Source organism: Malaclemys terrapin, chromosome 4, assembly GCF_027887155.1.
Source record: "Malaclemys terrapin pileata isolate rMalTer1 chromosome 4, rMalTer1.hap1, whole genome shotgun sequence".
Lineage (NCBI taxonomy): Eukaryota > Metazoa > Chordata > Testudines > Emydidae > Malaclemys > Malaclemys terrapin.
The window spans coordinates 58,655,363-58,672,260 of NC_071508.1; the positions used below are offsets into that span (position 1 = coordinate 58,655,363).

General features: G+C 42.2%; 1 protein-coding gene across 7 annotated transcripts in view; it reads left to right on the forward strand.

The window, feature by feature from the left end:
- Positions 1-16,898, forward strand: part of TEAD1 (TEA domain transcription factor 1) — a 221,540-nt gene that overhangs the window by 178,301 nt on the left and 26,341 nt on the right. For all 7 annotated transcript variants that reach the window (XM_054027412.1, XM_054027405.1, XM_054027406.1 and 4 more), the window contains one exon: positions 13,830-14,003. In XM_054027412.1, coding sequence (XP_053883387.1) covers positions 13,830-14,003 — 174 coding nt within the window. The remainder of the gene's footprint in view (positions 1-13,829; positions 14,004-16,898) is intronic.

The following is a 16,898-nucleotide window of genomic DNA, read 5'->3' on the forward strand; positions in this document are numbered from 1 at the left end:
GTATGTTTGGAAAATAGTATGTGATTGTGTAACTAAAAACAGCATCCTGAGGGTGGCAGAGTTAAATAAATGAATTTTCTTTCCTAACTTCCGAATGGTTAAAACCATGTCATGGAAACATCCTCTTTATATCGTTTTCATAATGGAATTATTATTATTCTACATTAATGTGTAACATTTAGTTTAATAGATATGTATCAAAGTTCAGAAAACATGTCTGTTTTATACAGCGTACAGCATTTGTATCCCTAGGCCATCTTACGGTTTCAAAAAATGAATAATAGAGCAGTTCACTGACTAAGTAAACTTTGTCCTCCCTCTGAGGAATAGAACGGCTTTAACCAAATATGTTTTTGCCAGATTATATGTGCTCTGCAGTCACACCACTGGAATTAATAATATGAAACCAGCTGAGTGAAGTGAATAGATTTGCAACATAATCGACTACTAATGGTCAAAACATACTGCTTTGGCAACTGTGGGTATCAAAAAGTCATGTCCTAAGTATTATTTTTACATGCAGTAGCTCAGCATGCAACCCATTGCACTAGTACAGTACATGTGAGACTAAGGCTCAGCAGAGGCCTCTGAGCTCTCATTTTCCAGGCAGGTGCAGACTCTCTGGGGAATGTAACACATACACTTGTATTGCAGAGAAAAGTTAGAGACTTGAATTGAAAAACAGTGGTGAAGAAAGCCTGGATAAATACCACAAAGCCCTCTTTGGAGTAGCCTAATATCTTCTAGAGTTCCTGCCATGTAGGGGTGAGATCCCCACAAGCATTTGCCTCTGATTGGGAGTGCACTGCTAGGAGATCCCACGTTTTCAATACATTACATTGACATGAATGGTTAACTAGAGTACCAGTATTATGAAACTACTTGAATCTTTCTTTAAAAAAAAACAACAACAACAACACAGCTGCTTCAGTATTTGTATGGTACAAAAATAAGGCACGAAAAAAGTAAATTTGTCAGTTATGAACCCAAACTCATATCATTCTTTAGTCCCAGGGTGGCAATTTCCTTACATGTCAACCCTATTCAAACGTTAACCCTTCATACCAGAGTTTGAATGCTCAACCATTTGTGTGTTGGGCAGGGAGTCAGTGGCAATGGGAGAGGGTTCAGAAGGCAAGTGGGTAGGAGCAATAGGACAAAAATCTGCGAGGTGGAGTAGTGGTAGAAGGCTGAAAGGAGAGGAGATAGAAGGGAGCCAAAGAGGCGAGTTGAAGGGAGAAGAGCGGGAGCATCAAGCGACCTGGGAGAAGTTGTGTAGGAGAATGACAGGAGCAGTGAGGGGAGAGCGGGGCAGATTGGCTGAGCACAAGCCACAGCTGGCTGATCGGCCTGTCAGCAGAATGTTAGGAGGTTCAGCTCTTCTAATCAGCAGAGGAGAAGGGTGAAGAGCCATCCACAGGAGGTTGGCGAGGAACCGCACAGCCAGCCAGAGAGGGCAGGCTCTATGTAGTAAAAGGGGTTTGTGCTGTGCTTCTTTGCTCATCCGACTGTTCCTGAAGCTTCACTAAATTTGTCCTATTCTCACAGGGAATACGTGAGAGCTCCCACTTCGTTACTTGCAGTTTTGAGGGTGGCTGATAGTTTACTATTAATATGGTTGGATTATCTGGATCCTACTGTAAATAATGGCATGCAGAATAGTCCAAAGACTATGAACAGTCTCCCAGAGCAAAAGTGGAAGCTTCCTTGCTCAGAACATTGAAAAGGAGAATGAACAAAGCACTAAAAATACATATTTTAGGGAGCACTCTGCAGTGGCAACATAATGACCCGAGAACTCTTTGGATTTTGCAAGAAATACAACTGATAAAACTTAGTCTAGATTTATCTTAGGCACTTCTGATTTTGTTTTTTAAGTGACAGAGAATTTTCCAACAAACTCCAAAGCCACCCCTAGAGATGAGATGCTAGACCTACACCCTGATCTCATTTAGCTTTGCTTCACAACATTCTGATTGTGTCTATAGTTGTGGCTGTTTGTCTCTGCTATGGGAATCTGCTAGAATGGAAATCAGTGTTCATTTTTTCCCTAATGTAGAAATAATTTACAAACAAGAAATGCACAATAGTTATGTACATTTTAAGCCATGAAGTTTTAGGTTGTTGTACTCCTTTGTTCCTCTTCTGACCTAATAAATGGATATATGTAAGTTTTTAAACAAGAATCTGCAGAAGCTTTTAAATCAGAATCATGTAACAATTTACTCTATCCTTGAAATAGTCCAAGGGTGTCCAAACTTACTGACCCTCTGCACCATATATGACAATCTTCAGAAGTTCGAGAGCCAGGGCACACCTGCTGGGGTTCGAGGCATCTGCCCCACGGGATGCAACTGTGGGGCTGGGGGCTTCAACCCTGCTCCTGTTAAAGCCCCGAGCCCTGGCAGGCACGATCCATGTGGCTGAAGCCCCTACCCTACCACCCTGCTGCAAGGCAGAGGTCTGAGCTCCTCCCAACCTCAGTCTGGTAGGTGGAGAATGGGCGAGGGAAGGCGTGGAGTGGTTTGGCCACCTCTGAAATAGTCTTTCAGTACCTTTTTACCAGTAACATTTCACAGTAAATAAAATGAAGTACTATTTTTAACCAAATGGATTGCCAACATTTATTAGCAGAAAACAGAAACCCTCACATAAATAATAACTTACTTAGGCCTTATTTGCCTGAGCAGCATCCCCTTGACTTCAGTGCGGCTCTCTGGGATTTTAAAGGTGTATCCACACAGAACTCATTGCAGGATTGGGGCATTAAAGATTTGTGGCGCCCTTCTATTGGTAATGAGTGTGTAAAAGTACAAGAGCTTGTAACTATCAGTCAGTATTCTAGTGGATTTCAAACCTGCTCCATAGAATCCTGTCCCTTGGAGGACTCTTTTTCCTAATCACAGAATTATTCCATTTAAAGGTGAAATGCTAAACAGCAAAAACCTTCCTAAAATTATAGAATGGAAATAATTAGTCTCACTTTAACTTTTGGTATTTTTGGAAATTGCAAGGTAGGATGTAGGATGCCACACTTGCAGCATCTCTGAATATTGACTCTACAGCTCCGGATGAGTAAAATGACTCCCTCTTTAATGTGAAAAACAACTAAACATACACGTGCCAAATTCCTGGTGCATTTTCTTCCAAATTCTCTGGTCGTTTATTAGTTCGGTGGTCCTTTGTACTTACAAACAAACTATAGAATTTCATCTCAAGTCTTCAAACACCAGTCACTTTGTAAGAGAAAAAGTACTTCTCCTTAATTGTATTCCAACTCTGTATATTTGGAACCTCACCAGTCTGTCACTGTCAGTCTAAGATTTCTTTACTTAGGTGTTTTGTGATTTCACTATAAGAGTTCCTGGGAAGTTCAGAACAAATTTCTATTCATGGTTAAACTAAGTAAATGTGTTCTCTAACACGTAGTAGTTGAATCCTCAATCAGATTAGAGAGAACCCAAACTATTGTCTTCCATACAGGTGTTTCTAAAATGCAAAGACTCAATGTTAAATTATTATAATTTCAATATAGTAGACCTTCTCCTAAATATATTTTACCTGTCTGATTCTCCAGTTGCAACCCAAACTGATCTGATTAAGTATCTGTTAGTCAGTCTACCGCCAAAAAAACTCGTTTCTTCCCTCTCTTCTGAGCATTCAGTTGTGACTACTGCTTTCACAGCAACCTCCAGCACTTGAAACAGCTTTACGTCTAACATTCCTTACAGCTACATGCTGAAGAGCAAATTTTCCAAATTAACCCACCTACCCATAATATGGGATAATAGCATTAGGTCCAAAATTCAGAATTTGTTTTAAAAAGAAATGGTGGTGGGGAAATATAATCTTAATGGAAATGTTCCTTATTTTCTATTTCTGGCTTTGTTTTTTTTAAACAAGGCTTTTGCATTTAAACATTACCCTGCAGTATTGTGAGTCCAGAGAGCATTGTGAAGGAGCGCCACAAAGTGAAGCTGACTAGAAATGGATCATAAAAGTGAAACTCCTAGCCTGGTCTCATTGTGCAAATGCAATAAAATATAAAAAATTAACCAAACCACCTCAGCTGATGGGAAAAAAAATTACATTTTAAAAATTCTCTCCATTTTAACTGTGTAAAATGTAACAGAGGCTCAGGAGTTTTCTTATGTTATATTATCAACACATCTTAAGCTGTGTTTAGAAGTTTATCCTCTTGTACTCTTGATAGGCAGCATGTCAAAGATGTCAACAGTTTGGTTATACGAAACCCCTTGTCTAGCCTCCTTCTTACATAAAAAGAAGAGCAACTAAACTTAAATTTAGATGGATCCATTTTTTTAAAAGAATTAATTTAGTGTGGTGGATTCTAGATTCAAGGTTATTTTAATATAAAGTTGAATTAAATACACAAAAATGTGGAGTTCACTTCTGTTGACGTGTACAGTGATTATGCCTCCGCACTGTGGAATGAACATATGTCATACTCTGTAAAATTTTCAAACTTGGGTGTCTATATTTAGACACCTAAATTAAAGTGCCCTGGTTTTTTCAGAGGTGCTCAGAACTGACAGTTCCCATTCGTTTAGTATTGATATAATCCTGAAACTGGCTATTTGATAGCAGCCCCCTGTGGCTGCATGGAGCCCCATTAGCTTCAAGGGGGACCTGTGCAAGTGTAGGGCGTCTACCTGCATAGTTCCTGTGGCAGGATTGCGACCATAGGTGCCTAAAATTAGTAGTCCAGTATGCAAATATTGGTGGCAATAAGTAGAAGGACATTTGGCAGTAACTAATTCTCCAAAGTTGGCCTTCCTTAAAGTTAGTGTGACCAGGTGTGAAAGATCCTCCACATCATTCTTGTTCAAAATCTGTCACTGTTGCTTAAAATTTTCAAAATAAAATAATAATCACAATTTTTTTTGCAGAACTCACCAAAAAAATCAATTTTGTTGGCTCCCCCTGCTGGCTCTGCAGTCACAATTAGTGAGCAATCCCAGAGCTCTGCTGAGATCGTTATTGGTGCTTGTGCAAAATCCAGGGAGTAAAAATAGCTATATTAATTTTAACTTTATTAGACGCATAGGGGGCGACGGTTGACAAGTGGAAAGTGGAATCAGCAGAGAGCTTTTATTTCAAAAACTCCGAAGAGAGCATTGCAAATAATGGAAGTGGGTTTTAGAGATGTAAAATCACAATGAACCCTTGTTGATTCTCACTAATGGTCAAGAAGTGAATTGGGGAGTGTATCAGTATGGGGGTAAATGCATATAAATTGTACCTCGGTAGCCAGCCGGGAGCACTATATCATGCACTAAGCCTGCCAAACACAGCTGTAGGATCTAGCTTGTTTCTTAAATTGCAGTTGTTTGACTTCGCAAATTTAATAATGTTCTTTTAATTTAAGGAGGGTTTTTTTGTGTGTAATTCCCTAGTTTTTTTAAAAAGCAAACCTGAAATAACAGAAATTCCATCAGGTGCCGTCGTCTTAACCCCATGGTTCTTCAGTGCACTTGGAACCTTTAAATCCACAGATCTCTGTCATTTGAGCTATGGGAATAATTGGTAGCAATAGTAGGTTGTCATCTTTTTTGTGGACCAGCACTAGAGGAGGCAGAGGAATAGTGGATCAGGGATCTTGGGGTTATTCCAGGCTCTGGAGGGGAATGTGATCTAGTCAGCACAGACTCTTCTTCCTGTTCTCACAAAACAGGACCCCTTCTGTCCCTCACCTCCTCCATGTCCTGTCTCTTCTCTAACCCTGGTACTAGGCCCCAGTCCCATTGTCCTCATATAGCCAGTCTCTGTCTTCATTCCACAATCTCCATGCCTAGCAAGTTCTAGTTTCATCCCTCCTAACTCCCCAACACAGTCCCAATCTCCTTGCACAGTCATTCCATTTCCCCCAGCTTTTCATTCTCTGTCTCCTTGCCCAGCCAATCCAAATTTCTCTGCCACCCCCCAGTTCCTCATTCAGTCTGTCTGTCTGTCTGTTTCCCTCTCTCTCCCCTACCCTGGCCTCCAGTCACCCCCCACCCTATCCACCTTCCCAGTCTCCACTAGCTCTCAATCACAATCTCCCTCCCCAGCTCCCCATCCAATCTCCGTGCTCCCCTGCCCCTTTGTCCCAGGCCCTGTCTCTAGCCAGTCCCAGTTCTCCCTTCTATCCTGTTTCCTAGTCAGGCCTCCAGCCCCCCACCCCATCCCACTAACTGGTTCCTACTCTTTATCCCACTCATTTCTAGTTTCTGTCTGACCCCCAGGCTTCCTGTTCCTGTCCACCCTGCAGATCTGGCTCTCACCCCCTTTGCTTTCAAAACAGGCAAATCTCTCCTCCCCCTGCCAGGAGAGGAGCCAATGACCGCAAAGGAGAGAGAGGCTCCCTGCTCTCAGTTCAGGTGCCCAGACCCTAACCTGGCATTGCCCGAGCAGCCCAGAGCTGGAGTGTCAGGGAAAGTCTTGCTCATCTGCTAAAAATCTAAGAAGTCTCTACTGAGCATGTGCAAACTGCATTTTTTTTCAGAGATTTGTAACTTGGTCAAATTTGGGCAGATTTTCACTGGAATGGCAAAGGGCATGTGCTTAACACAAAGGCCACCCCTTGCCAAATTTCAAGTCCCTGCTTTAAAGCATGGGGGTGCTAGAGCTTCTCCAAAGAAAGTTGGGGGGATATTTTTAACCTGGGCAAAACACTGTATTTTTCCTTAGTCCTATTATCAGCAATGGCTGACCAGTTTCGTGTGAAATTTTCCAGAACAATTCATCCTGACCAGACACCCAACATCAAAAATTTCAGCCCAAATAGTTTGAAAAAGTTATAAGCAATGGAAACCAGGTTCTTAGAATGGGAAGTGCTAGGCAACCTTAACAATAGGCAGTACTGCCAGCTCCCAGTGCTGTGTTAAAATATTGCTAGGCCAACTCAGTCTTGATCCCTTTCCGTGGAAAGCTAAATCTATGGGAATGAACATTTTAGTCACTAAAATTTTGTTAGAAATAAAGGGAATTCTTGGCAGGGTGAGCTATTTTCTCACATCAGTAGGAAATTAAAGGGTGTCAGATTTACACATAAGGCAGTGCAGCAGAGCCAAGACAATACAGATGACAGTAGCCTGCAGACTCTTGTTGTATTGGTGATTATTTTTTAATCAGTTCATCCCACTTGGTTCCTTTTTCCTCCGATAGTACAGTTTGTTAACCTAACACAAGCAATAGTACCTTGTAGATAGCTATCTCAGCTATAGCATATCACTAAACAGGATACATCTATAGAACCCCAGCCACTAGAGCAGGGGTAGGCAAGCTATTGCACACGTGCCGAAGGTGGCACGCGAGCTGATTTTCAGTGGCACTCACGCTGCCCAGGTCCTGGCCACTGGTCCGGGGTGCTCTGCATTTTAATGTAATTTTAAATGAAGCCTCTTTAAACATTTTAAAAACCTTATTTACTTTACATACAACCGTAGTTTAGTTATATATTATAGACTTATAGAAAGAGACCTTCTAAAAATGTTAAAATGTATTACTGGCATGCGAAACCGTAAATCAGAGTGAATAATGAAGACTCAGCACACCACTTCTGAAAGGCTGCCAACCCCTGCACTGGAGCAAAATTGTTTGCTGCCTCATCAAGAGTATGTCTACACTGCAATAAAACACCTGCTGTGTAGACGTTTGGGCTGGAGCTCAGGCTCTGAGACCCCTTGGGGGGGTCCCAGAGCCCAGGCTCCAGCCCAAGCCTGAACAACTATACTGCAATTTTATAGCCCCACAGCCCAAGCCCCGCGAGCCGGAGTCAGTTGACCCGGACCACCCGCTGTTGTGCTGTGGGTCTTTTATCACAGTGTAGACATACCCCAAGTGTCTTAGGCAGAGCCAAGCGAGACCACTAGCCTTTCATCCACCCTTTCTTTCTGAGCTTCCATTTTAGTCCATTGCTCACTTTGATGTAGAATACATTCAACCCAAAGTGAACAGAGAGGGCCTCTTTTTATTTCAGTGGGGATAGAAGACATGCAGCACAGGGCCATTTGAGTGCTGCTTTGTTGGGTTTTTGTTTTGGATCCATAAGACACAGAACCAGTTAATTCAGTTCTCTCCCTTCCTTACTGCTAATGATGGCAGTTTCACCGAGTGCCTTGTTGCTGTGACTGAAACGATAGACAATCTCCCTGGTGACATTGTTGCAAGCATGACCTTTTCCTCCTGAAAACTTGGAGCTTCACTTTCATCAGGGCCACTGCAGCTGGAACAAACTTGCAAGAGCCTGTAGATCTCCTAGAGTGGCCTGGCTGGTGAGATATTTCTAATTGTCCCAGGTGGGGTGAGACAGGATCACGGGATGCTGCCTCTGCACAACTGATGGTTGAGGACTATATTCTGCCTGGCCTTTATGTGGGTATGCAGTGGGAGGAAGGTGCAAGGAGCCATCTTTTTGTGTGGCCCCTTTAAGGATCAGGCATTTCTGCAGACCCTGCGTTCAAGGATGTGTCCTCCCTACTCCTCCAAAGGTGCATGGTATTTCAAATGGGCATAGAGGAGGTGGAACTATGGCTCTAGCATCAGGAGGGAGCAGACTGTATCCTACAAAGGCCTTTTGTAATGAGCGTGCTTCACCTGTGACCAGGGAATTCAGGTAAGCAGAATGCTCTCCAGTACATCCTCTAGAACAGTGCTGCCTCCACATTTTTTTCTCTCTAAGGGCTGTGCCTAACTGGCACAATCTAGCCTTGTAAGATATAGTTGGACCATAGGCGTGCGCACGGGGTGTGCCGGGTGTGCCCAGGCACACCCCAATGCCTGCGGGCTGGATCCAGCCCTCGGGATTTGCCCCCTGTGGTGCCACAGGCCCTGCACCGCTCTCTGAAGCAGCCGGCACCATGTCCCGGGGGGAGGAAGGGGCGGAGGGGAGAGGGCTCCGTGCGTTGCTCCAGGCACCGCCCCCGCAGCTCCCATTGGCCGGGAACGGGGAACCGCAGCCAATGGGAGCTTCGGGGAAGGTACCTGGAGGCGCGGCAAGGGCAGCGCACAGAGCCCTGTGGGCCCCTCTCCCCCCACAACCCCTGGGGCCGCGCAGGGACGTGGTGAACAGCGCGGCGTGGGGCCAGGGCAGGCAGCCAGGGAGCGTGCTGCTGCAGGTAAGCACCGCCGGGCCGGTGCCCGAATCCCTCCTGCACCCCTACCCTCCAACCCCCTGCCTTGAGCCCCTTGTCTGCTCCTCGCACCCCAATCCCCTGCCCTGAGCCCTCTGCCTGCACCTAGCACCCCTCCTGCTGCACTCTGCACTCCTCCTGTACCCCAACCCCCTGCCCTAAGCCCTCTGCCTGCACCTCGCACCCCAACTCCCTGCCCTACACCCCTCCTGCACCCCAACCCCCTTCCCTGAGCCCCCTCCTGCACCCCACACTCCCTCCCGCACCCCAAACTTTATGATGTTCGCCTTCAAAAAATAAAATAAAATTCCCTGGGTGCACACCCTAATGAAATGTGCTGTGCACGCCTATGACTTGGAGCAACTGGTTCTATGGTAGAAGGCTGCAGGTTGCAACTCTATGCTTTCATGCTTTGAGAGCATGTGTATGTCAAGTTACAGTGCAGCCTGCATCTTGCCACTGAAATTGAAAGAACTTTGCTTAATAGATGCGTATTTGTGTTGCATGAGATTCAGAGTGCACTTCCCTGGTACTGTGGAGCACAAGAATGCATCAGAGAGAGCTGTAGCAGCTCTCATCACCTAGTTTTGTGGAATGTAAGAGCAAAACCATAGAACATAAGGACATAATTTCGCAAGAGCCTGTATATGTATTGAACGGTAAAACAAATGTAGGTGATTTGTCTTTGTTCTGCTCAGCTTGTATGTTAGCATCCTCTGACATTGGCGATTTGTCTTGGTTCCTTTAAATTCCTAAGTGGATTATAATTTTTCTCGTGGTATTAGTTGACAACAGTCATTTTTCATGGCTTTACTGCATTCCTCAGATATTTAGAATTTTTTAAGGGAAGGAGTTCAGTAAGAGGCAGCCATCTCCAGGGCATGTAGTGTAATGCAAACTCTGCAGATGAAGTAGCTCAGGAATGTATTCTGTAAACTTTGATGTAGTTGCTATGATTAAAAAAAACACAGGTTTTGACCCACTGTGGTTTACAGTATTTAAAGCATATAATTATGTACATGTCAAATGTAAATCCTTTAAATACTGTGGCATGGGCAAATTCCTCAGTACTAGTGTACTTCAATAACTCTGGAATATGCAGCCTGAAATAATGGTGAAGTTTGCTTATAATGAGGATGTTCTTGATCTTTTCAAACACTAAAAGGCTCAGAAGATATGGCCATGTAACTTAACCTCATCGCTTTCATATATACGCACTTTTCACGGAGACTGCCCATATAACAAATTTGTCTTGTGCCTAATATTGTGTTGTCATTTATGAGCCTGTAGAAATATGCCTTATCTAATTAGATTAGTAATGATTCTATTTCATATATGAATTACAGCAACATAAGCAGAAAATAGTCACACACGCAATGTCAAAATAAACATTTATGTCCTAAGAATATTCTCAGGTGATGTCACACCATCTATCCCACTATAGCCTGTCAGAATTTTTGCTGCAGCAGCATCTGGTACTTTGGCAAGATCTGCAGGCAACTGTAGTAACTTTACAGCTGCCTTTAACTTTGCTTTTATATTTAAGCAGCATAAAGGCTCTGTGATCTGCTCTGTATTCCTATATACATAACATCTCTTTGATTGCAGTTTGGAGTCTGAGGACTCTACTACATTATTTTCCAGATGGTAAAATAGTATAATGTCTGAAGAAATGTTTTACCAGATTATTTTGCAAGACAGTAATGTTGGGATTCCTTCCAAGACCTCTTCCACTTGGCTTATCCAGAATACCTCACCCAGTTCTGGGAGAACACTTTATCCCGTTCTCAGGATCCCAAACAACTCAATTTGATTCTTGCTCAGCACTCAGGTTACTTTATTAGGCATGTGACAGCTCTATGCCCTCGTGAATAAGGCCACCCAGATGCAGGGGTTTAGGTACTGGGTGATACCAATTCCAGTTCCAGTTCAAGCATGTCACATGTTAGACAGTTTATATACATTTTCCCCAGCCATAATATCTATATATATATATATATCTATTAGATTGTTGAATCTAATTGGGTTGGACATTGTGCAGATCATGTAAGGACCAATCACTTTGGAGATTGTGTAAGGACCAATTGTTTATTTCCTCCCTTTATCTGCATTTCAAGTTAATCAGTTCAGGGTGTTCCCACTTATCTCAACTAGCCCTGGAAACACTGTCTCAGGCACACAGCCTGTCAAATCATTGTTTACAGTTGAACCTTGCACTCAAATTTTACTCATGTCCAGCAAGATCTATGCCTACAGTTACGTGCCCCAAATTCTCATGTGTTATCTTCATACAGTTGTGAATTTATCTCAAATTATAGTCACCACCTAAAATCTAGTGTTCTTGCTTGCTTGCTTTCCCTGGTCTCCAGACATTTAAGAGGTAAACCTAGAACAGCAGTGGTTCCCAACAATATTATATATTAATTTTTGTATGTGCTTGGCGTGCCAAGATAATACAATGATGTGTATCTGGATATAGATCACATGTAAGTGAAGTAGTGTATGTGTATTTTGTGTGTATAGCAAGGATGTTTCACCTGCAGTTATTCAATTATCAAGTAAAATGACAAATCTAGCGACTCTGCAGATATTGTTATGATAATCCCTCATTGTAACTGAATAGTATGATAATTACTGTAATTCTTGTGTAAATGATTGGTATGTGACTTAAACCTGCTCATGCCTTGCTGATAAACTTTCATTCATGCATTCATTCATTCATGCACTCAGTCCCTTCCATTCACTTGTTTATTTTTCTGACCTATGTGCTTGGCTCTTTAGAGTAGAAACACCCTATTTTGACTATGATGCCCCTTTGGGGTTTGTTGCATCTATAAGCAAAGATTGGGAAAGTTTTCTGTATGCACACCAAGGAAATACAGTGGGGGATATTTTGAAAGAGAATGTTCCAAGGTAAATCTGTGTAACTGATGTTCACATCTTACGAATTGAGCTTAGGTTTATTAAAGCCTGAAGTGTTAAGCTCTTTTCCCCCCACTAAATAAAATACGTCAGGAGGAGACTGGAATGTATCCAATTATATATGCCCATTATAATAAATAAGTGTATTCTAAATTCAGATTTCATTGCTCTAGATTATTTTACTAGTTTTATCGGTTTACTTGTCCAAGTACAGTTGGTAAAAATATAGTCAGTCTACTTTCTTTTCCTCTGGGTTTTGCACATTTGTTAGGGAAAGTTGTATTCAGTCATTATTATTTATTTTTATCCCAAGCCCCAGACATGGACCAAGACCCCATTGTGCTAGGTGCTGTACAAACAGGAAAAAAAGAGACAGACCCTGCTCCCAGGGGCTTACAGTCAAAGTGTAAGACAAGTGACAAGAGATGGAAACAGGGGAATACAAAGAAACTGTGAGATAATATGAGTTAGCATGATAGGCCTGCTGAATGGTTGGATGTTCAGTTTATTTAGGTATGACAGCGTTATTTTAATCTGTTTTGTCTGCAGATATATTGTGAACAAAATAGCCAAGCAGATGTTGAAACGCAGAGTTGACATTATTTTATGCTTACCGGTTAGAAATTGCTACCTTGTAGCCAGTAGCTATCCAATATTGCAAAGTTTTTGGCTGTTCAGTGACTGCACATTGGCTTCCCTTTAACTGAGTTAGCAAAATGTTGTTTGTGATCTATGTGGTTAAAAAACAACCATGCTCCTTTCAGCTTTTCATGTGGTCTTGTGAGGTGTGGAGCTCTCCCCTGGTGGGACTTAGCGGCATGCAGTATCTTCTTATTCATTTCAGATTTTACAATGTGCTATAGTCTCAGACAAATATGCAGGGTGTAAACAATATGGGTAAAATCCTTGCCCCACTGAAGTCAACAGAGGGTTTAACAATAGACTTCATTGGAGCCAGGATTTCACTCTGAGAAGGGAGAGGAATTGTTTTGGGTGGTACCGGTGGCTATAACTAATTATAGTGGAATGAAACTAGAAAGGGGGAAATTTAGGTTGAACATCAGGTTATACATTCTGGCAGCGAAACTGTGAAACTAGCTCCCACAGTAAGTGGTAGAAGCATGGGTCATTTGAAAGTGGATTCAACAAAGCATTGAGGAATATACCAAAGGGAAAAATCCTACACTGGCAGGGAGATGGACTAGCTGACCTATTAGTTCCTTCTTATTACTATAATTCTAGGAATTAAAGAAAAATCTCTTCCCTCTCCTTTAGGCAACTGACATTAGCACACTTTTTTTTTTAAAGAAAGAAATGTTAGTAATGTAACGATTAAGGGAACTGTTGCACTAGCAGAAACTAAAGATCTCTGTACATAAGACATTAAACTACATGGTGCAGACACCACCACTCTTTCTAATGACCTTGATCTTACTGTGCTCAGGATGGGCTGATCATCACTTTGCTGGCTGTTCTGGTTTTTTAGGTAAACACCTGCCGGCAGTTAATCATGCTTAGCAGGTTTACAGTAGGGGAACTGGTTTTATGATATTGACTCTTGTTCACTAGGGACTGTGCCAAGACCACCAAAGTTACTTCATGGAAATCATGTTGCAAATAAACCTTGGTCCCAAAGGTAAATGAGGGCAAGTTTTTCTAATCCACCAAAGCACCCTAATCTTAGCATGAACACACAGACATACTGTTCAGCTTAAATAAACCTCTGTTTTTCTTGTACAATAGTGATTTTTTCTTTTTCTTATTTTCTTACAGTACAACAAACACCTCTTTGTGCACATTGGACATGCCAACCATTCTTACAGTGACCCGTTGCTTGAATCGGTGGACATTCGTCAGATTTATGACAAATTTCCTGAAAAGAAAGGTGGTTTAAAGGAACTGTTTGGAAAGGGCCCCCAAAATGCCTTCTTCCTAGTAAAATTCTGGGTGAGTAAGACATACCATAGAAGTTAATTTAGACTGTGTGTTCACGTTATGTGCTTCCCTACTCTTTCTAAATGTTCACGTACACAGGAATTTATTTTGTCATCACTTAATAACGTGAAGCTGAGGCTCCATCATTTGTGTATAACCTTCATGTGGGACACTAGCACAAAGCCACTTCTATTGCTGTTTCCCACAACATGTCTATGTTCCTAGAAAACAACTGTAGTAATTGTAGTGCCTGCCAGCACTTTGTTATATGTGATCCTTTGCCAGTGACAAACAGGTAATAAGTTTTGTTTAAACAGGTAATAAGTTTATAAATGGTGAACTGCCATCTAGTGGTTTGATTGGAGAGCAATATCAGCAACTTGAACGGAGACTTCTGTGTATATTTTTGAGTGTTTTGTATGTTGGACTCTGCTGAAGGCAAGTAATATAGTTTTTAGCCTTGAGATCAGCCAATGTTTTCACAACACCGTTATATTTAAAATTAGTATTAAAAAAACTATTTAAGAGTTTGTGATATTTCCAGTGCTGTTGTATAATGGTTTTGGTTGCTTTAATTTCTGCTTCATTGTTGAAGCAAACCTGCCTTCAATTTCTCGTGGGACATTGGCATAGAATTCTGTTTGCAGAAGAATTATACCTGCCCAAAGTAGCTGTGAGGCGTGGCTGAAGGAGGATTAGAATGAAGGAAAGATAAAAGCTAGATATCAGAAATGTTGAAAGATACCTAAAATATTGGTGTCACTTTAACCATGTGCATCGCTGTACATATACGGCTGGATTTCAATGGACACTTCAATCGATCACTCACTCTATAAGACACATACATAAATGGCAGTAATCCCCCAAGCTTTTCTAAAAGATTTAACAGCAGACCATTATAATATCTCATTTTAGCAAGACACCATTTGTTTTACAGTATCTACCATAGAACATTTACTAATACATAGAATCATAAGTGTAGGGCTGAAAGGGACCTCAAGAGGACATCTATTGCAGGCCCCTGCCCTGAGACAGTACCAGGTATATCTAGACCAGCCCTGTCCAACCTGTTCTTTAAAACCTCCAGTGGTGGGGCTCTACAGTCTCCATGGTAACCTATTGCAGTACTTAATTACCCTTAGATGAAAAAGTTTTTCCTACTATCTATCCTAAATCTTCCGGGCTGCAGATTAAGCCAATTACTTGTTCTTCTACTTCAGATCACTGTCCTCTTTGTAAAATCCTTTAACATATTTGAAGATTCTTTTCTCACTCTTCTTTTCTCAAGACTAAACATTATGAACTATTATAAGGGGGGGAAATCCTAAAAAATAATTGCCAACATGAATTCTAAAACTGCATTTTGTGACATTAAACATTTGCTTTGTTTTGTTTGTGTGTGTTCCACTTCCCTGATAATGTGCCAAATTTAGTAATTCACAATGGGACTCCCACTCATTCATTAGTGCCAATTAATGAGGTTCTACAGGAGCATAACGTGTTACCTTTCAATACTACTACTACTATGTTGAAAAGTATAAGTAAAGAAGATTGCTCCCATTTATTTCTTAGCAATAGTTTAAAAAAGGTGCATTAATCTGAAATCCTCATATCAAGATTTCCATATTACAGGAAATAAAAGGTTTGCTTTAGCTTTATATAATTTATGTTGAAGCTTTTGCCATCAGGAGGATGGGGGATTAGGGGCAGGGAGAGGTGTTCTGCTCTAGCATTCTCTTGATACCGAAACCAAACCATGTTTTAAGCCAGGAAAATACTCCCTGAAAGTATAAACTTGGCATACATTCATTGTTGTGATCATTTGTGCTTGGTTAGCATCAAGAGCATGTTAAGCATGTGCAGACAAGAGCCCTGCCACTAAAAGCTTACAGTCCTATAAAAATTTTATTGCCGTGGTTATATTGTGGTTTGCATATGTAAATAAATATACTGTGAGGTCATCAAGTGCCTCTATCATGAGATCTGAACGTATGAAGTATGTCCGTGAAGTTTGTCCATGAACAAATGTGGCTTGTGTAGTCTGTCATACTGAGCATTAGGCCCTCATTGGCCTGTTAGACATTTCCTGCTGCCTCACAGGTGCAGGTTGCTCTAAGAATTAAAATGTAATGTATTAAAAATAAGGTTTTCTACCACTAAAATTCTGGAAGCATTTGGAAAACCATCTGGTAGTGAGTTTCAGAAATTCTGTATCAAATTATTACACTCACAACAGGGTCTGAAAAGCTAGTGTAGTGTTTAATGTCAGTTTTTAAAAACATGTCCATAGATATAAATTAGGGCTGGTTGGTTTTCATTAACATTCCTGCTTAAAGCAGAGCCGGAGCTTCAAAAATGAACTTGCTAAGAACAGGGCCGCCCAGAGGATTCAGGGGGCCTGGGGCAAAAGCGGGGGAGCAGACATAAAAAAAGGCGCCACCCGCTCCGGCGCTTGTACTCACCGGGCGGCGCTCTGAGTCTGCGGCGGCAGCGGGTCCTTCACTCGCTCCGCATCTTTGGCAGCACTGAAGGACCCGCCGCCAAAGACCCAGAGCAACTGAAGGGCCCACCGCCGAAGTGCCACCGAAGACCCGGACCGCCACCAGGTGAGTAGCCAGGGAAGGGATTCTCGGCCAGGGCTCGCGGGGCCTGGGGCAAATTGCCCCACTTGCGCCGCCCTCCCCCCCCCCCCCCCCTCCCCCAGCTAAGAACTTCATTGAATGTAAGTCATGTAAAGGGAAGCAAAACATGCATGGAATAATGTTTCTAGTCACACCCCTCTGAGAGAGGGATTATTTTCTCCCTGATAGCTCTTGCTACTGCTGCTGCTCTTACCTGAGACTTCATCCTGTTCCCCAAGTGGGAGTCTTGCTCTGCCAAATTGATGGACCATTCTGGCATTTACCC